Source organism: Sciurus carolinensis, chromosome 19 (genome assembly GCF_902686445.1).
Source record: "Sciurus carolinensis chromosome 19, mSciCar1.2, whole genome shotgun sequence".
NCBI lineage: Eukaryota > Metazoa > Chordata > Mammalia > Rodentia > Sciuridae > Sciurus > Sciurus carolinensis.
In genome coordinates, this window is record NC_062231.1 from 16,084,308 (window position 1) to 16,105,913 (window position 21,606).

At 45.8% G+C, this 21,606-nt stretch overlaps 1 protein-coding gene across 2 annotated transcripts; it reads left to right on the forward strand.

Annotated features, from left to right (window-relative positions):
* The first annotated feature begins 2,230 nt into the window (after window positions 1-2,230).
* Oxtr (oxytocin receptor) lies at window positions 2,231-21,084 on the forward strand. Of its 2 annotated transcripts, XM_047534872.1 has the most exons (4): window positions 2,231-2,508; window positions 3,157-3,231; window positions 3,383-4,445; window positions 16,619-21,084. In XM_047534872.1, exons 3-4 carry the CDS (start codon window positions 3,515-3,517, stop codon window positions 16,864-16,866), a joined length of 1,179 nt encoding a protein of 392 aa, XP_047390828.1. In that variant the 5' UTR covers window positions 2,231-2,508; window positions 3,157-3,231; window positions 3,383-3,514; the 3' UTR covers window positions 16,867-21,084. The 2 variants fall into 2 exon arrangements, with proteins under 2 accessions (XP_047390828.1, XP_047390829.1); XM_047534873.1 differs by lacking the exon at window positions 3,157-3,231.
* Window positions 21,085-21,606: the final 522 nt, after the last annotated feature.

Below are 21,606 nucleotides of genomic sequence, written 5' to 3' on the forward strand. Positions count from 1 at the left end.
TGTTGATCCCCAGAGCAGCAATGTTCAGAGGTGGGGCTTTTGGAAAGTGATTGGATCACAAAAGCTCTTACCTGATAGTGGATTTATATTCTATTTATAGCTGAATGGACTACTGGGAGGTGGTGGCGATAGGACCTAGTTGAAGGAGTGGGTCCTTGAGGTGTGCTTTTGGGGATTTTATCTTGTCCTTGGCCCCCTTCCCCTCTTTCTCTGCTTCCTTTTCTCATGAGCTGAGCAGCTTTCCTTCACCACATCCTTCTGTCATGATGTTCTTCTGCCTCACTTCAAGCCCAAAGTAATGGAGTCAGTCAACCATGGACTGAAACCACTGAAACCATAGACCAAAATAAATCCTTCCTTCTCTAAATTGTTTACATCAGATATCTTGGTTATAGTGATGAAAAACTGATTAATATACAGTCTCTGTCTCTTTTTTTCTTTGCTTCCTGGAGGACTTGTTCTGACACCCTAAAATCCAGCTGTCTTCTTTGTGAAACTGTCCCCCAAGTGCTCTCCAGCACTTCATCTTCTCTCTATATTAGTATTTATCATTGCCAAAAATGGGTAAGTGCTTTTCTCCATGGCTAGAGCTCAAGGGGGTGGGGACATGTTTTATTTATTGTTAGGGGGTCTCAAAGGAGTTCCCCAGTACATAACTGCCTTTCTTTGCTACCTGGATTTTACTCACATTGAGAAATAAAAGAGGAACTGAGAATTTCGCTATCACTTTTTTTTAAAACAGATGAAGTCTAAATTAGAGAACTTGGCTTTCGCACAAGGCCATATGGTCCTTCTGAGTGAATCCAAATTAGATGATCTCACCAGCCACGCAAAGACCACTCAAGACCAGCTACGGGGGTAGAAGAGCTGAGAAGTGGCTCAGTTAATTTGCTCCCTGAAGGCAATTCTCTTTCAGGAGAAATAAGAGCAGGCTGGGTTCTGCAAGCCTGTTTTTTTCTTACTACACTACCAATCAGTGTTTCTTAGGGAGAATCCCTCTTATCCACCCACAGAATGAGTCAAGGGTGTTTCACCTGATAAAATTAATCTCTGAGATGGCATAAATCATAAAATTTTAGAAAATCAGAAAGATGGGACCTCAGATATTAATTATCATGATCAACCCTGTCGTTTCACATATGGGGAAACTGAGGCCCAGGGAGAAGAAGGTACTTACTTAAGTCATTTAATTATCACCTGAACAATCTGTAACTTTAACCTGTGGTTGCATGACAGATACTATTGATAATTTTATGACACAATTCCCAAGGGCAAAAAAAGATAACTGTTGCTGCCCACTATTTGGCAATGTCACCAGAATTCCCAATCCCATTCTGGAATTAGGGCCCTGCAAGGCTCCGCTGTTAGGATAGCTTAGCACAGGACTATAATTGTGGATTCAGGAAACCCAGTCCTTGGCTAACCCAATTCTTTCCACATAATTAAAAGCGGGAGAAGTGAAATGTCAAGAGGAAATATGCATTTAATCCACTTCAAAGAGCCTTGTTTATTTTTGAATTCCCCCCCACCCCCGCCCTGCACCTTAATTCTCAGTCACTGTAAATTACTTCGCAAAATGATTTTAGAATAGAAAAAGGCACAAGGAGGCAGAGAAGCAGTCTTTAATATTTCATCTTCCTTTGCCATCGTTTAGGATATTCATTCATGGTAAGGAGAAGGAAATGGCTTTTGGTCCACAGAATCACTTTTAATGAAGATAAGAATTTTTTTTTTTTTTTTTTTTTTTTTTTTAGATTTCCACCTAAAACTATCTAAAGAATGAAGATCTCTCCTGGTGATGCTTGGAATAGAAGGCATTTCTAATTCCTTTTTAATGAGAATGTGAACGAAAGTATTCCAAAGCAAGGGTATGAGTTCCCTGGGAAAAAGAAGAAAGCGCTGAAATTAACCTCAGTTAAAGATATGTCAGTTAAATACTTTCGTAACTTCATCATTGTCTATTCGGGAAAACATTACTCTTCAATGAAAGGTTCAGGAGCTTCTAAACCAAGAAAGGAAGAAACCAGGGGGTTATTTACGAGTCCCGAGCCTCTAGAGGTTTTAAACTACTGCGAAATAAGCCAGTTCGTTACCACTCTTGGGATAAACAGCCCGCGAGCTAACCGAGCAAGCTAACCCGATCATCTGGGGTCCTCGCGGCCGGCCTCCCACGCCCCCTTGCGGATTCATGTGGCAGCGCACCCCGGACCCTAGCTGCAGAAAAGTCGGCCACCCGCATTCAGCGCCGCATCCCGACGCTGTCCTCGCGCACAGCCTTGGCAGCGCTCTTCGATTGCCTTCTATTCCCATCCAATCACCAGCAAAGCTGCGGGCGAGGAGGGTATTCCAATCAGGGCTCCTGAGTCCCAGACCTCAGGTGGTGACAAACTGGGTGCCTTCAGCTGCCCTCCCAACCTGGTCCCGGAGTGCACTCGTCTTTGAGTCCACCAGCAGCGGTGCAACTTCCCCGGGGAGTCAACTTTAAGTCAACCTGAGGACTTGGTGCAGGTAGCTGGGTCCTGCTCACGGGCGGACGGGATGGCTAGGGCTAGTGGGGACATCTGGGTTGGAGAGGAGGTGGTGGGGTGCGTCGCGCTTCTGGTTCCTGCAGGCGCACAGGGTGTTCCACGAGGTATAAAGTGACAGCTTGGGACTAAGATGTGGAGCCCTTGTCTGTCGGGGGGCCAAGACGCTAGTCGGACTCCTGAACCTTCGAGGTTGCTGGGCTGGGGAGGATCTCCAGGGGAAGTGCCTCGGTCAAAGGTCTGGCTGGCGGCGATTGGGCATCCTGGGAGATAGATTTTGAGGCAGGAGCTTCCCTGGGAGGGACTGCTGGACCAGAGTTCTACGCAAGCTGCCCTTATAGAAGTTCGGGCAGCGATGGCTGAGCGTTTTACCAACAGGAGATTGGAGGGGGATAGACCTGAGCAGGGGTATTCCAGGCCAGTGGCTGGTCGCTATCTCGAGGGGAAGTACCTGGAGTTAGGTTTAACAGGAGAGGGGCTGACTTGGGGGTCCCGCGGGAGGTGGCTGTGCTGAGGGTCCCCGGTGTGTAGTGGAACTGGGGAGACCGCTGGGGGAGGAGGCTGGATTGGATATCCCAATCCCGGAGAGAGTGAGGAGAGTGGTTGATTAGGATCCTCCTCTCTCCACTAGCGGAAAAGGCTGACCCTCTCAAGAAACGGGCACTCGGCTAGAGGATTCCCGCTCATTTGCAGTGGCTCCAAGGAGGTAACGTCAAACGGGGATTTCTGGGGTGGCGGCTGGGCAACCCTGCGGCTGGCAGTTGTGCCCCGAGTCCCAGGAAGGGAATGAATGCTCCTTAATGCGCGTTGTAAAAGAAACGCGACAGTCCTATTACCGCCCTGCTGGTTTGTTGCAGGGTCGGATCCAGCAGCTCAGGAGTGGAACCCTAGGCGCTTCTCCCAGTGCACTTGGACTGCGCTTCGGGTCCCCGCCCCGTAGCGCTACGCCTTAAAGGGCTCAAGGCCGGGCGCACTTCGGGGCCACGGTCATGGAGGGCGCTTTCTCAGCCAACTGGAGCGCCGAGGCGGTCAATGCGAGCGCCGCGCCTCCTGGGACCGAGGGCAACTGCACCTCTGGACCGCCGCGGCGTAACGAGGCCCTGGCACGCGTGGAAGTGGCGGTGCTGTGCCTCATTCTCTTCCTGGCGCTGAGCGGCAACGCGTGTGTGCTGCTGGCCCTGCGCACCACGCGCCACAAGCACTCACGCCTCTTTTTCTTCATGAAACACCTGAGTATCGCCGACCTGGTGGTAGCTGTGTTCCAGGTGCTGCCGCAGCTACTGTGGGATATCACCTTCCGCTTCTACGGGCCAGACCTGTTGTGCCGCCTGGTCAAGTACCTGCAGGTGGTGGGTATGTTCGCCTCCACCTACCTGCTGCTGCTCATGTCGCTTGACCGCTGCCTGGCCATCTGCCAGCCGCTGCGCTCACTGCGCCGGCGTACGGACCGTCTGGCGGTGCTAGCCACGTGGCTCGGCTGCCTGGTGGCCAGCGCGCCGCAGGTGCACATTTTCTCGCTGCGAGAGGTGGCTGAAGGCGTCTTTGACTGCTGGGCGGTCTTCATCCAGCCCTGGGGCCCCAAGGCCTACGTCACGTGGATCACACTCGCTGTCTACATCGTGCCAGTCATCGTACTCGCTGCCTGCTATGGCCTCATCAGCTTCAAGATCTGGCAGAACCTGCGACTCAAGACGGCGGCGGCAGCAGCTGCGGCCCAGGCCCAAGGACCCGAGGGTTCGGCGGCGGGTGGTGAGGGTCGCGCGGCCCTGGCGCGGGTCAGCAGTGTCAAACTCATCTCCAAAGCCAAGATCCGCACCGTCAAGATGACCTTCATCATCGTGCTGGCCTTCATTGTATGCTGGACACCATTCTTCTTCGTGCAGATGTGGAGCGTCTGGGATACTAATGCACCCAAGGAAGGTAGAGCTGGGCGGAAACTTGGAGGAGGGAGCATGGCAGGGGCCAAGCCATAGTGTCCCACCTCCGCACTTCCAGGGTTCTGGGGCCTTCTGGGAGATAAGCCCGTTTGAGTCTCCAGCATCCCATGGCCAGTTAATTTTGACCAAGTAACATCCCTGAGCCTCTCCTTCACCTTCTGTGAAACTGAAATAATGATAGAAGTACCAATTCTGACCAGGCAAAAGGGTAGTGAAATGAGAAAAAGCACATAAAGTGACAGAGCACAGGCCTGGGTAGCCATGGCTGGTGGTTACTGAAGAGGAAACTAGGTTCAGGTGGCTGTCTTCCCCAGCCAGTGGTGGAGATAGATTTCCAACCTGGGCCCAAGCTCATGCTCAGGCATCTTCTACTTTAAGTCCCAGATGGCCTTGAATCCATGAGGTTAAGTTTGTGAGGACAGCCCCAGGAGGTGAGCAGTTGGTCCGGCCAAACTCCAGGAAGGTTGGGGTCCCCTGGGGAGTTGAGGACAACTTCTAGAACCCCTTGTCTAGTGGAAGTGATGCTTTGCCTGGTGAGGTAGAGAGGTGACTCCCTCAGGAGCACTGGGCAGGTGCAGGACTGGGGTCCCCAGAATGGACACTTCCACTTAGGGGATAGGGAGAAGGATGATCAGGTTGGACTGGGAGGCTGCATGACTTCTATATTGAAGGGAGGGCAAGCCTTGCACTTTGGAGGACTAGCAAGGTTACATGACTTGGCCTTTGCTTGTCGGAAAACCAAAAGGAAGTGGTTGAATGGGGCTTCTGGGGAAGAGAGCTTTGGGGAACAGAGAGCACCCTGGAGGCTCTGTGGCTAGTGCTGGGCAGCTGTCCCCAAAGCACAGCGCTCCAGAGAGCTTTACCCTCACTGCAACAAGTTCAGTAGCTTTTTTGGAAAGAGCAGGAACCCTGATCATTGGTGGCCAATGACCTACACCTTCTTGTTTGACAGTAGGCCTGTAACTGGGATGATAATGCTTATAAGGGAAGACCTTCCACCCTGTCTGTCCTCTAGCAGCACAATGTCCTGTTTCTGTATAAAATAATTGCTCCTCTCTGTAGTCTCGTATATATCCATCCTGTGAAGCTGAAAGCTCAGTGCCAGCTGCCTTCGTTCAGACTGATAACTTTGCTTTGTTCCCTTGCAGAAACCATAGACACCTGGCTCCTTAGGAAGCCCTCCCGGATAGTGGCCAGGACTCTGGTTATTCCAAATGTATTGGGTGCCTCTGGCATAGCATCTGGGCTGAAGATTGCTGTGAGGACACAGCAAAACTATGCCTGCATCCCTGATGCATCCCCTGGGGATGCCTTGAAGAGGCATCAGAAAGGGGAAGGCACTTGTCCCCTGTCACACAGCAAGTCAGAGGCAGAGCAGCAACTGGATGTGGGGTTTCCTCACCAGGCTTCTTATGAAGGGCACCTGACTCGAGAGTTGGGATGCACAAAATCCAGTGGTGGGTATTTCTAAGTAAGTCATCAGCACACCTGTTTCCTTGGCAGGATTCAAAGAGACCAGACCTAGGTCTTAAGGAACTCCAACCCCAACTACTGAAGGAGAAGGCTGGCACCCCTCAGAGCACATCCTGGGAGACCTGTGCTCTCATTCTTCCTCCTGCCCTTGTTAACTTTGGGATGTTGGGTGAGGAATCCCTTTATTCCTCTGGTCTCTTACTGCCTTGCTTTTGGGATGAGAACATTACAACATTCTGTTCATTGATTCTGCAGATGCCCTGACTCTTGGGGTCAGGATTTGTGAGTTTTCTCCCTCTTTATCCTCCAACCACCCTCCTCAAGTAGCTTTGTATTGTATGACTCCTTCTCATCTACTCCTCTTTTTCACTTTCTTTCCTCCCTAAAGAACCGGAGTGGTCAACACACAGGTTGTAATCATGGAGCGAGGTTTCAATCTGTAAAAGTACATCAGACTACTTATTGCTCTGTCTTAAGATGAGAGATAGCAGTAGAGAGAATGCAAAAGAATCTAAGTGTAGGCCAGAGACCTTTGGGCCACATGTAGTCTTAGGATTTCCCTGTGGATGAGGCCCTCAGTAGAGAGTCACTTATCAAGCTCAAGGGGCAGGGGAGAAGTGGACTTTTAGAATGTCCAATCCCATGTCCCTTTGCTCCTTTGCTTCTATCCTTATTCACAGGAAAAGGGCTTTTCTTGGCTCCCCCTTGGCATTCTGTACTGGATGCTAAGAAGAGAAACAATGTGGAACAACCCTGGGGTGGGGGACTCACGATGTTGCTGTAGTCAGAACACATCTGACCCCAGGATGTGGCCTGGGGGCAGTCCAGATGTGAGATTCCTGGAGCCCAGAAGTGAGGACTTAGGTTCTGGCCACCAGCCTCAACTTCAGGGCTGCAAGTGTCCGAGTGGATGTGGGCTCAGCCAGGAAGAAGTTGGCCTTGATTTAAATAATTGCCAATAATGGGTGGGCCATCATAAGTGATGGTGTTTGCAGCCACATGGAGACATGGCTCAAACAAGGCTATCAGCAAGCATTAAGGAAGGATTGAAAGAGAAGCATGCTCAGGCTACTCAAGGGATTTTGACTGGGAAGTAGAATTAATACATAGGCTCCCTTTCCTCTCCAAGAGGAACAGAATTGACAAGAGATGCAAAAATATTCAGACTAGAGTCCCTTGCTTGGCTCCCCCCAGGAGATTTAGAATTATAAGTTCAGGGATCCCATTGCTACAGTGGGACCTCATGCATGAAGACCTGGAGGAGAAGCATGGGGTCTGTGAGCAGGGATGCTGTTGCTCTGCTCACCAGTATGTGCCCAGTGCCTGGAACAGAGCTGGACATGCATCAATGGTACAACCAAAGCTTGCTTGTCAAATGAGTGGGATGTGTGAGGAGGGGGTGTAGGAGATGGAACAGGAATGGGTGTGAAGAGCTGGACTTGGGAGGGAGAGGAACTTTATAAGTAGTTATCTGGAACTCTCTTCCAGAGGTAGAATTGCAACCCTGGGTGGAAGTGAGTGCTCTATCACAGCAGTCAACCAAACATCTGTCAGGCACACAGGACCAGAAGGAAGGTGGGAATGCATAGGAGGCCTGTTTTTAAGTGTTTCCCCATCCCTGTTTCTGTGGACCTGTGGTCCATCCAGCATGGCCTTTCTGCCTTTCCTTCCCATAGACACTGTGTCCATAGTATGGGGAGGGGGGCAAGTGCCTTGGAGGAACATGCTCTTTGGATAATCCAGGCATGTGGAGAGCAGGTGGGGAGAGTGGGCAGCAACAGTTGGACAGCTTCATACCTGGCATAAGGAGCTCTCCAGTGAGGCCCTTTGAGTATAAATTACCATGAGATGGACCATTAACAACCAAACTCTTGTCTGACGAAGCCGAGTTCTTTTCTATTCTTGACTAAGGCTAATGTTTTCCCTTTAGAGTGTTCCTAGGTGACTTCCCTTTTTTTCCTCCAAAGGTTTGATTAATAACAGAAAAAAAAAGAAACATTGGGTGAAGCTTTGCTACATATTTTTTCCCCATTTGATGGATGCATAAATATAGACTAATATGGCCAAGATTAATCACAAAGTTCTCAGTACACCCATAGACCTCTGGGAGGGACCCCCCCATTTTCTGCCAGGTTGGTGTCACTCTGTCTTCCAAGGTGTGTCTAGGTGGTGCAATGGCACTGGCCCTGGGTAGGGCTGGCCCTGCCCGCAGCTCAGTTTTCTGAGGTTAAGTATCCAGCTTAGGTTGGGGGAGGGGGATTGTGCTGTGGCATAGTACCTTACACATAGTGGGTGCTCTGTAAGATGTCTGCTTTTTGAAAATGATAAATACATTTTAATAAGTTTCAGGGTCTTGAGGGAAACTGGTGCCATTGAGGGTGGGAGTAGCATCTTAGCAAAGGCGCTACAGTGCGGTTGGGGGTGGTGGCCAGTCCTGTGACTCAGGAACACAAGGGTTAAAAGGTAAAGAGAAAGGAAAGACATGTCTTGTCTGAGGGGGTTTCTAGCTGAGTTTGTAAGTGCTCCTGGTTGGGCCCTTGGAGGAGGGGTGGGGGGCTGTGCAACCCGGTGATCTTCAGGGTCCTAGTACCTGTGCTCCTGGTCTCTGCTTGCACTTCCTTTTGTGCTAGGGGAGAGGGGGTTGCTGCTGTGTCCTGTCCTCTTGCTAGACACTTCTGTGTGCCATGGGCCTCTGCCCTCCCTGGCCCGTGGCTCACACCTGAATGGCCACACTTACTCATTCCGTTTCTCTCCTCTTGACCTTGGTATCTGAGTGTGAACTTAATTTTCCTAGAGGGAATTACATTTGAATCCAGTCACCCTGTAGCAGGCTGTGCCCTGTTGTCAAGCAGAAAAATTGTCCTTTTGCCTTTCCAACGTGCTAGTGGTTGCGGCTGCTTTATCAGGACTTCCTGTCTGCTAATTTCATGCTTCAATTCAATTCAGTCCTTTATTGAACTCTTCCTGTTTTCCAATCTCTACTGGCAGCCAGGGGCAGAGCTACAAATGGGACATAGTCCCCATCCAAGGAGTATAAACAAAAATAACGGCAATGTGATAGGATAATGCTGTACTTAATTTATCAAGTGGTGTGAATATTAGTTAATTCTTTCTCCTGGTGGAAGAAAAAAACTGGGAAGGTTTCAGGGAGGAAGTAACATTTGAAAAGGGGTTTGAAGGATAAGTAGAAACTTGTTAGGCAAAGAAGCAGGTACATTCTCTTTTGAGACCCTTGGATGGAAACTATCTTATCTTCTTATTCCATACTCCATACAATTTTAGTCAGTTGGAAAGATGTTTCTTTATTTGCACACAAATCACTTGAGGAACTTGTTAAAATACTGATCTGATTCAGTAGCTCTGTAGCGGAGCCCTAAGAATGCATTTTTGGCAAGTATATAGGTGGTGCCTATGTGATGCCATGTAGCTGGCCCACTGAACTCACTTTGAGTAGCAGAGCTTTAATGTAATATCTCTTTGGCCAAAATCCTTGGTTTGCCTACACGTGACCTGTAGTGGATGTTCTTCAAAGAACTAGAATGGCCTTGTCATTTGCAAGAGACATCTGCCCTTTATTCTTCCAAAATGCAATTATTCTCCAGGCCCAGCCCAGTGAGTCCAACATGTTTACTAGGTTTAACCTGTGCCATAAAAGAAGCCCATTTGAAACTCTATAGCCTCCAAATTTGGCTCTTCACCCTAACCCTGCAGTACCTGGGTTGGTAACACATCTGGGATTTTTAGAAAAATCACAGTTGTAAAATTGTGTTTTTTCCAAAGAAGGTATCCTGTAATATATATTGGAACTTGATCTTTACACAAGCATACATTTCAAAGCCAGTTTTAAAAGGCCTTCTGTAGTCTGACTGCCAAAGGCTCACACAGTCCCTATAGGAATAAGGGACTGGACACCCAAAGTCCTGATAGTCCAAGGGGAGGTCTTGCACCAAGTGATTCGTTTCCCTCGTGTCGGTCTCTTTTAAAGTTGACGAAGTTGACAGCTCAGCTGTCTGCCTTTGAACTGCATATGGAGCGTGTTAGTTGCCTCAGGAACGACATAGCCCAGAGAGATGGTGGCCAGCTGCCCGGCAGCTGCTCTGGGCTAATTTGGTCCTTCAGTGCTGGGGTGGAGGGAGTGCCGGGAAGTCCGAACAGGGGAGTTCTTGGGACATGAGTAAAGTCAGGCTGGTGAGGATGGAATGCCTGGCGCTTACCATCCTCCAGCAGCCCTCTGCCTCCCACCCTGCATGAATCATGATGCTGAGCAGAAATCCAGAGTGGATTTCTCCTCTTCAGGGGGCAAAACTGCCCAGCCAGTGACATTTACTTTTGGTGCTTGGCCTTTTCTGCTCATTGGCAAGTAGGAGCCCCAGCTGAAGACCACTCTTACTTCCAGTCCTGCACCTGTCAGCCCCTCTCCCAAAGGCTGCAACCCCCATTTGATATGGTTCTGGACATATACTTCCCTCTTGCCTACAGTCAGTCCGTGAATCCTTTGAGGCAGGGACTTGATGGAGCTGCAAAGGCCCTAGAGCCAGCTCAGTGCCTGGCATTAGAGGAACTGGAATGAAAGGTGGACAAATGTTTGACTTCTTCCTTCCCCCGACATTCCCTGAGCATGGGGCCAGCATCTCCAGGATAGGCTGGGGGGACTGGTGCCTCCCATTCACCTTCTTTTCCCCACAAGGATCAGGGACCGCAGGTTAGCAGCTTGGGCATGTTGGTCACAGGGGAAGTTGTGAGTTTTATGGCAGAAGAATGGGACAGACATGACTTTAGAACTGACTCTTACAGGGAAGACTCTGAAATTCTGCTTTTGCCCACAGTTGTAGCAATCCTGCCTTTGGGGTTTCTTAGGTCATTGGTAGCATGAGTTTTTCCAAAATGGATTATCTAGAGGTTTTTTTGTTTTGTTTTGTTTTGGTCACATCATTCAGTCTCAGGGCTCTGAGTTTTTCTTTGTTGCTTTTAATTTCTTTTTTTGAGAAGTGCTAGAGAAAAAGGGGCTAAGGATAGTTTCTTTAATTGACCTGAGCAGAAATCCCTGACCTTGGGCTTTATAAATTACTGCAGTTGATGAAGTTGATTCTATCTCTTAACCAGTAATTATCATCATCATCATCATCATCACTAGACTAAATGACTTGCCATTCAGAAAGCCCTTTTACACGATCTTTTAAAAAAATTTCCTTTTTAATGATCTTGTGTGACCTCCATTCTACTGATAAGGAAACTAATGCTGAAACAGTTGATGTGGCTCAGAGTGTAAAGAGGGGAAAGGGGGACTTAGGCACCAAGGATTTGCATGGGAATTCTGTGTTCAGGCTCCTCCTACCTACCTGCTCCTGTGAATGCCTCCTGTCCTCTCCCCAGGTAATCTATGGAAATCCATTTGATTGAGCAGTCATTGCATGGGGCAACTTCTGGTCAAAGTTAAGGCCTGGAGCAGGAGCAGAACACTCTGTTTACCTTGCCAACTAGCTCTCTGGCAGGTGGAGGGAGTGGGTGACTGGGGTCCAAAAGGGGTAGGGACACCACAGCATTTACTCCTGACCTGCTAGACACAACTCCGAGGTAGTGTCTAATTCACCTTTTCAATCAGTTCCCTGTGAGCACTACCCAGCAGGTGGGTGCATTTTGAAAGAAGACAATAAACTCTGCTAAAGATCTCAGCAGGGAAGAACACCAGGAGGGTGGCATAGCCCTGGAACTTCAAGCTGGAAGGCAGTGAGCAGAAAGCAAAAAGAACTATTAAGACAGCAGCTTCTCTCAGCTGGAAAGTCCAGGCCCACCAGTGAGTTAAAGCCCATCTCAGTACTTCTCCCTCCAGTGACGCAGGACCTGTAAGCTGCAGGGCAAGATGAGATACTTTCAGTACCCCAATAAAGACAGCACGAGACAAGGGCATTGTTATCTAATGCTTGTTCATTATTTGTTTCAGGATACTGTCAACTTCATGGAGCCTAGACATTTCCCCTGTGCTCCCTGCAAATGGCCCATCTTTCATCCTGTCTAAACCTATCAGAAAATTCAGGTTAACTGAGAAGGGCAGATCCACCCTGAAGGTTTAGTTGGTGGTGGGGCCTTTTGAGCCAGGAAGTGAATCTTCATATAAACGAACCTTCTTAGCCAGGCAGTCTGGCTCAAGATCCACAATGAACAGATACCACCCTGTGGCAGTGATGTTTCCAGATGCACAGCCAGGGGGGGGTCCTGAGTTTTATGTGCCACCCAGGGCTGCTTCATAGCCTGAGACACACTCCAGCTGAGGGAGTGGAGTCTCCCCTTTGTGTCCTAGCTTGTTATTGATTGGAAAATTAGCCTATTGATTGAGTACTTACACATCGTTCTAATGGCAATGACTGTACCTTGACTCTGTTGTTTGTTGTTAAAAAGTGCCAGGAATCCTGAACCACACTTGATTTCTATTAGCTTTTCATTGCTGTGACCAAAATACCTAACAAACAACTTAGAGGAGGAAAAGTTTATTTTGAGTCATGGTTCCAGAGGTTCAGTCCATGGTTAACTGAGTCCATTGCTCTGGGCCCAACATGATGCAGAAGGGTCTGTTGGAGGAGTGCAACCAGGAAGAAGAGAGAGCATAGAGGGAGGGGTCCCCAGGGAAGATATACTCTTCTAGGGCTTACCTCCAGGGACCCACCTCCTCCAACCGTGCCCTACCTGCCTACAGTGACCACCCTGTCAGTCCATGCAGATGGACTGATGAGATTACAGTTCTCACAGTCTAATCATTTCACTTCTGAATATTCCTGCATTAACAGGAGCTTTGGGAAGGCACCTTTCATCCAAACCATAACAGTATCCCATCTAAGTCAGTCTTGAAATAATTCTGTGAAGAAGCTTTTTCATTATCCCCATTTCTCAGGTGGAGAAACTCAAGTCAAGAGAGGTGTGCCCAAGAACACACAGCTACCAAGTGGTAAAACCAGGACTGATGGTTGCTCACTGGATTCAACATCTCCCTCAGCTAATTCTAAACCATCTTTCTAGTTTCTTCTTCCCCACCTCTTGTTCGCCTGAAAGTCCCAGAATGCTGCTAGACCATGGGCTTTTTATTCCTGCCACTTTCCTCCATCAAAGCAGTCTCTGTGGTCCCTCTTGTCTATTCCCACATAGCTCTCTTGCTGGCCAGTGGTAGCGACTTCACATCCTACCCGCTTTGCATTCATGTCTTTGGATGATTAAGATCTTGCCAGTTTTAAAAATCCAAATGTGCCCTTAGCGTTGGTAACTTGACGTAAGTAGGTACACCTTAGAGGAGGCTGTTCATCCCCCGAGGAGCCTGTCCAGGCCAGGCCAGTCATTCATGTCTCTGGCCGCCAGGTGGGAGCAGAGATTCTGGCCTTGGACCAAACATCTCCCATCCAGGCTTTGCTGTTTGGAGATAGAAAGACTTGTGTAACTAGCTAGCAATTAATTATTTACTTTTTTTGTACTCTTGTTTTTCTTTTTAAAAATAGGATAGCCGGGTGTGGTGGCACATGCCTGCAATCCCAGTGACTTAGGAGACTAGGACAGGAGGATTGCCAGTTCAAGTTGCCTTGGCAACTTAGACCCTGTCTCAAAAATAAAAAAGGACTCGGGATGTAGCTCAGTAGTAAAGGGTCCCTGAATTAGTAGTAAAGGGTACCAAGACATTTTAAAAGGATAAAAAAAATTAGAAGATCCGAAAGTAAAGAGTGAGGCAAATAGCTTAAATAAGTGGACAAGGTTATAGGCTGAGGATCCCCTATCTGAAATGCTTAGGACCAGAAGTATTTCAGATTTTGTATATGTATTTGTATTTGCAGGGGGTGGGCTTTGGGATATATTTTAGTCAGCTTTTTTTTTTTTGCCACCGTGAGACCAAAAGACATGACAAGAACAGTTAGAGCAGGAAAAGTTTACTTGGCTCACGGAGGTCTTAGACCACACATAGCAGCTGACACTACAGCTCTGGGACCAGGATAAAGCAGAACATCATGGTGGAATGGCAGAGGAAAGCAGTTCAGGACATGGCGACAGGAAGCAGAGAGACACTCCAGACGAGGGACAAAATATAAACCCCAAAGGCATGCCCCCAGTGACCCACCTCCTCCAGCCACACCCTTCCTGCCTACAGTTGCCCCCCATTTAATCCCTATCAGTGGATTAATACACAGAGTGGGTTAAGGTTCTCATAACCCAATCATTTCACCTCTAAACCTTCTTTCATTATTTCAGACATCAGCTTTCAGGGGAAACCTCATGTCTAAACCATAATAGGGAAGAAACCCAAGTCTAAACATGAAGTTGATTTGTTTGATTTATACCTTAAATAGACAGAAGGCCATCTCATAGGAGAGTTTTAGTGCAGCTACATTTTGACTGTGATCTATCACAAGAGGGCAGATGTGGAAAATTCTACTTGTGGCCTTGTGTCAGGGCTCAGAAAGTTTCTGATTTTGGAGCATTTGAGATTTTTCTTTTCCTACTAGGTATGCGCAACCTGTATCATGTAATTGTATACAAAGTAAAATTTGGAGGCTTTCCTTCCATGTGTGAACTTCATTCCTATATTTCCTTCTGTCCCACTTCATACCTTTATTCTTCCTTCTGTGACTGATGGTTTACTTTTTGATGCCTTTTAAAAACTTTCATTTTTACATGTTGATTTTGCTTCGTTTATGATTTTGAACACATTCTATTTCAAGTCTTGTGGGTGATTTTTAATTTAATTTTAAAATATTTTAGCAGACATTCTAAAGTTAATTTCATCTTCTAAATCATCCAAAACAAGAAAGTTTTAAAAAATTCTTTTATTAAAAGCAAGGAATTCAATGATAGTGGGTTTTTTTCCTTTGGCCTTTCCTCTTTTCTATTCTTTTTGTTCTGAAGATTAGATTCCCATCCTTTGCTTTCTAAAAATCCTCTTTTGTAACATGTTTGGTTTTAGTCCATTGTAGTATGCGTTCAGGTACACCAACTAATTAGTCCTTAAACTCAGGTGTATATCAGAACCACTCAGAGGGCTTGTTAAAACAAATTTCTCCAGAGGGCGAGCTGCTGCTGCTTCAGAAGCCCAACTTTGAGAACTACCCCCTTAGAATTGCCTTAGAAGGACCACTGCCCTTCTCCTTTTGGTGCTTGGAAACTTTGCAGACAAACAACTCTGTTTTCTTCGTCATTGGTTATGTCAACTCCAGCATCTCCAGTGAAGAATTCTTTCCTTGATATAGCCATTGAATTCTGGAGTTACTTTCTGGAAGATTTTTGAGAAAAGACAGAAGACTGGTGGATTCCCCAGTCTTCTTGTGGTTGTCTTTACTCATGAGGATATGACTGTGAAAGGAATTCTTGGTTATGTTGTTATCTTGTTTTTTTTTTTTTAATTTTTTAGATGTTGATAGACCTTTATATTATTCATTTTTAAAAAAATTTGTGGTGCTGAGAATTGAATCCAGTGCCTCACTTGTGCTAGGCAAGCGCTCTGCCACTGAGCCACAACCCCAGCCCGTTATTATCATGGGTTTTTATCATGTTTTTATCATGGGTTTCTGGCCTCATCTGTTGGCTGATGGCTACTGTTTATCAGATTTGAGACCATTGAAAGAAACTTATATGTTCTAGTCAGTTTTTTGTCACCATGATCAAAATATTGGACAAGAATAACTTAGAAGAGAAAAAGTTTACTTAGGGTTCAGTTTTAAAGGTTCAGTCCATGGTGGACCAACTCCATTGCTCTGAGCCTGAGGTAAGGCAGGATATCATGGTGGAAGGGCATGGCAGAGGAAAGCTGCTCAGCTCATGACAGAGCTGGGGGAGAGAGAGACAGAGACAGACACCAGACACACACCAGGGTCAAAATATAACCCCCAAAGGCAGTTTCATCCCCATGACCAACTTCTTCCAGCTGCCTCCAGTTACTGCCCAGTTAATTCATTCATATAATTAACCCATCTAATGAATTAATCCACTGATAAGGTTACAGCTCTCATAATCTAATCATTTTATTTCTGAATGTTAACACAAGAGCTTTTGGGAGATACTTCATATCTAAATAATAATACCTAGGTTTTTTTTCTCCTCTGTTTGAAAGTACCTAGGATTAAATGTTTTCCTTTCCCATTTCATTTATTTTTGTGTCCTCAGTGCTGAGCCCGGTGCCTGGCACACTGTCCTGATAGCAACCACCATTTATTGGGCACACTCTAATCCTGGCCACCTTCCAGGAGGCTTGGGTACTCTCATTATCCTCGTTTAAAGATTAGGAAATCTTTAAAGCTTCTTGGGAGAACTAAAGTAATTAGTCACTTCTGGGACTAGAATGCAAACTAGGGTTGGCAGCTTCTAGACGCTGCTCTTTGACCTTCTAAGTAGTAGGGATTCAACACTTGCTGGGTGAGTAATAAAGGATCAGGTGGCTGCTATGTGTACAGCTCTTGCTGAGGGATGCATGCAGCAGGTAAACTTTGGATAAGAGAAAGGGGGAGACTCTTTGAGGGCTGGAATGAGCCTGGGGAGATTGGGAGACATTCCCAGAGCAAGGTTACAGAAGGAAGGCATTCATCACCTCCTTAGTCCCTGTCTTGTGATGTAGGTGGTGGTACCTGGAAAAGGCTGTTGCTAGGAAACAGTGGTAAATCAGATGGTGGGGGAAGGCTCCCATAGTGATGTCCTGTTTGCCTCTTCCCACCCCCACAGCGTCAGCCTTCATCATTGCCATGCTCCTGGCCAGCCTCAACAGCTGCTGCAACCCCTGGATCTACATGCTCTTCACGGGCCACCTCTTCCATGAACTGGTGCAGCGCTTCCTCTGTTGCTCCTCTAACCACCTGAAGGGTAGCCGCCCAGGAGAGACAAGTGTCAGCAAAAAGAGCAACTCGTCCACCTTTGTCTTGAGCCGACGCAGCTCCAGCCAGAGGAGCTGCTCCCAGCCGTCCACAGCGTGACCCACTGGTCTAGGCCAAAGCCACCTCCTGAGGCTGAGTTGTGCTGACGGTAGATGGGGGTAGACGGTCTACCCCCTGGTGGCCCATATATGTGTATGTCTAAGGTATTGATCAGCTTGTGTCCCTCCACACCTTGAGGTAGCTTGAGTGTGACTGCCATGGGGTGGGGAAGTGGTTTCTGTGGTGGAAGATGTAAGGGTGACTCATCCATCAGACAGTTCCCTCTGGGCTCCCACATGTTCTTCTGCTATCCTGATCCCAAAGCTATTCACTGCAGTGGGTGGTTGTTTTCTCCCCTGGACCTCTCCAGTATCTTTTTACTCCTTTATTATAGGATCTTGTGAAAGGAAGTAAGTATGGAATTGGTGACCAGCTGGATCAGGATACCCAGTGTTCTGGGCTTGGGATAAGAAGTGTGAGTGGGACCTCAGCTGGGGAGGGTGGTGCTAACTTCCTCCTGACCCAGAGAGAGTGCTTTTGCCTCTGAGTAAGAAATCTTAACATCCTTGGGACCAGCTGTCAGAAGATAACCCTTGGAGGAGGAGGTTCTATCTAAGACCATCTGGCACAGGTAACAAATGAGCACTTGGTGTGAAAATGTTTAAGAAGCTAATATTTAACAAGCATTTTGGAAAGAGAAATAAAAGGAATCCAGATGGGAAGGAAGAACTAGAGCTGTTTGTACATGGCAGGTTTTGAATATATAGAAAGTCCTAAGGAATTCACACACACACACACACACACACACACACCCCTATGAGACTAATAAATGAGTTCACCAAAGTTGCAGGATAGAAGATCAATATATAAAGGTAAATTGCATTTCTTTATACTACCAATAAACAATACAAAAATTAAGAAATAATCCCTTTTATAATAGCATCATAAAGAATAAAATAGGAACACAGTTAACATAAGAAATGCAAAACTTGTGCCTTGAAAACTATGAAATATCATTGAAAGAAATTAAAGTCTTTCATTAATGAAGACACCTGCATTCATGGATCAGAGACTTACTATTGTTAATACCTCAATACTATCCAAATTGTTGCACAGAGTTAATGCAATTCTTATCAAAATATTAACTGGATTCTTTGCAAAAATTGATGAGCTGCTCCTAAAATTCATAAGGCAATTCATGGAACCAAGAATAACCAAAAAAACCTTGAAAAAGAAAAGCAAAGTTGGTGGATTCACACTTTTTGATTTCAGAAGTTACTCTAAAGCTATAGTAATCAAAACAGTGTGGAACTGAATTATGGATAGACATTTAGAGCAATGGAGTAGAATAAAAAGTACAGCTATGATCCCTTGTGTTTATGGTCAATTTACTTTTACCAAGAGTACTAAGATGATTCTGTAGGGAAACAATCATTTTTCAAACAAATGGTGCTGAATATGCACGCATGGAAGAATGAAGTTGAACCCTTACTCATTCATACCATACCAAAAACCAACTCAAGATTTATCCAAGACCTAAATGGAAAAACTAAAACTATAAAACTCTTAGAGGAGAACAGGCATAAATCTTTGTGATCTTGGATTAGACAATTGTTGCTTTGATGTGACACCACAGATACAAGCAAAGGACAAATAGATTAATTGGATTTCATCAAAATACAAAACTGTTTTATAATTATCCAGAGAGTAAAAAGAGAACTATAGAATAGGAGAAAATATTTGCAAATCATATTTGATAAGGGATATGTATACAAAATACATAATGCTTAAAAATCAATAAACAGAAAAGTCAGCCAATTTAAAAATTGGCAAAGATTTGGATAGATATTTCTCCAAAGAAGGTATACAAGACACCAATAAGCAGATGAAATGATGCTCAACATTATTATTTATTAGGAGAATGCAAGTCAAAACCACAGTGAGATTCCACTTCTTTTTAGGATGGCTACATTCTAAAGACTGGACAATAACAAGGGTTGACAAGGATGTAGAGAAAGTGAAACTTTCATTAATTGCTAGTGGGAATGCAAGTGATGCAACCATGGTGGAGACCAGTTTGGCAGTTTCTCAAAAGGTAAGCATAGAATGACTATAGGATTTAGAACTGCCACTCTTTGTTTTAAACCTAAGAGAAATGAAAAGATATATACACCGAAACTTATATACCAGAGTTGACCACAACATAATTTATTAATGTCCCAAAGAAGAAATACCCAATTGTCTACCAACTGATGAATGGATTAAAAAATGCATATCTATACATTGGAAAAGTATTCAGCTATGAAAAGAAAGTACCAATTCATACTACAGCATAGATGAACCTTAAAAAATGCTGAGTAAAAGAAACCAGATGCAAAAAGCCACACATTGTTTGATCCTATTGTCTGAAATGTCCATATGAACTATAGAAATCTATAGAAATTGAATATAGAATAATGATTTTCAGGGACTGGAAACCACAAGAAATTGAGAGCATGTTGGGTTTATTTTTTGGGTGGCGAAAATAGTTTAGAATTGGTAGTGATGGTGCACAATTTTGAGGACATATTAAAAACCAACTTTTTGGGGATTTTTTTTGTGTATCTGAACTGTACATGTAAAAGATACAAAATAAAAAATGTTCTGCAGTTGAATTCAGGGAAAGCCAGCATGATGGATGAATTGCTTGGAATTTCTTACCTCCCGGAGCTCTCGTTTCTTATGTGACTCACTACTTCCGAGTTTCTGCAAGAGAGGGTGTTGCCATTTTGGCCAACAGTAGCAGTGGCAATAACACTGTCACCTGGCTCTAATAAGGGCACAGGGGACACCTTGTAGCTGCAGATTGTCATGTTTTATTCAGAATAGCAATTCTCCATGGACCTCAAAGGTTTTGCTTTTCTGATAAACATGTTCTCAAAAGTACTCTCAGCCAGTGGATAGCACCTGACTATGTCTAAGAAATACCTTTAGTCATTAAATACAGGACACTATTGATCAGAGATTTTCTGTCTGGGATTGGTTAGCTTAGTGCACTCTGGGGCACCTTTGACTAACTAGACACATTTTTGAATTGACTGAGATACAGCAAGAGTACTTTCCCAAAGCCACAATTCCATCACACACACACACACACACAAAGCATGCACACAAATGAGCCAGCATGGTCTCGATGTTCTTGGAGAGAAGAGGCACACGTTGAAATGCCAGTGTTCAAAATCTTATAATTTAGTACAAGATTTTCAGTATCAACTGGAGATGGAAGGCAATACCATCTGTGGATTCAGACCTTGCACCTTGGTGCTGTGACATGTGCCAACACCAGCCCATCCTTCCTCTTTGGGAAGCTACCAGGATGCTGGTTTGGGGTCTCTGTGCCCATGTCTTGGATCATTGTGGTGCAAATGCAGTGGTAGTGGGGTCTGTGCCTTGCAGATGCTCTGGTCTTGCTGTTTCCTGAAAAGCTGCCATCCTTGGAGCCAACTGAGGTTACTGGGGACCAGGGTGGTAGTCACCTTCCTGGTACCCTGGAGTTGTGAGGGTCTTGGGCATCAAACCCAGCTGGGATGCTGTCATCATTTTGTTCATGCAAAAGCCCTACCTGGTACTTGGGGTCTTGTAATGATACCAGAGTCTGTGTTTTATGGCACACAAGTGACATTTGATTTCAACAACAGCCCTGGATTTATACTCTCTCCTCCCAATCTCATCCCTGAGAATATTTTGTCTCTTGGTCTTTCTCCAAGCAAAGTCTAGAAGAATGAGTGCAGAGGTCCAAAATTCTCCCTGGACTTTGGTTATCTGTGTCCTTTCCCAGACCCCCTGCCTGAAGTCTGCCCAGCGTCTGCCTCTTCCTTTAGTTCCAAACCTGTTCACCATCTCATGCATGACTGGAGGTGCCAGTCAACTGGAGCCTGCTGGAGTGTTTCACAGTTCTGATCATCAAAAGTGAATGTGTAGGCCCTGAGCATTATTTCTTCAATCCCTAAACAAAATCTGCATAACATGATCTCCTTTTGGAAATGAGTCTATGTGTCACCATTTCAGAAAATGCAAGGGGACATAAATGCCTCTGATGGAGATCCTGGTTTCAGAATTCTTTACTTTTTCTTTTTTTCTTTTTTCTTTTGTATTCAGTTGCAGTGAAATACCACTAAACACACAGTGTTAGTTTTGTCCCACTGTGGTGACCCCTGTGTACTGTGCCAACTGATGAGTGATGTGGCCAATCATGATATGTCTGCTTTGTACAGGTGCACTTAATAAACATCTTTTTTTCATACATTGCTTTGCCTTTTTACTTTCTCAAAGAAGAGGACCATATCTATTGGTTTATAGATTCCATTTCTCCTTTAGGGCTTCACAGTTAGCTGTCTGATGATGGCAGGTGCATGGGATGCAGCCGGGGGCAGAAGGGAGTCCTGGTCCCATTCTCCAAAGTCCCAGAATTTTCTGTTGGAAAATGCTCTAAGACCCAGAAAGAAAACCCTCTTGTATGATATACCCAAACCCACCATACACCACAGTCTGACTCTGGAGGTAATTGGATTCTGTTTTGTTACCTAGAAGGGACCTTTTTAAAGGGGGATTTGCGGGTCACCTGTAAATCATGGATGGATTTGCATTAAAATGCAGATTCCGGGGCCCTATTACTGAATCATTCTCTGAAGCTGGGGCCCTAGAACATGCATTTTAGACACAAGATGCTGTTTAGTGCATATGGACCATAAAAGAGAGACTTCTCTGTCCTCCCACCTGGAACCTTTTCTCGTCATACCCCCAATGTTCTCTGCTGCAGCT

Bases quoted from the DNA above. Each gene is read 5' to 3' on its own strand.
- Oxtr (XM_047534872.1), top strand. From the start codon at position 3,515: ATGGAGGGCGCTTTCTCAGCCAACTGGAGCGCCGAGGCGGTCAATGCG. The intron at 4,446-16,618 runs GTAGAGCTGGGC...CCACCCCCACAG, and splicing joins TACTAATGCACCCAAGGAAG to CGTCAGCCTTCATCATTGCC.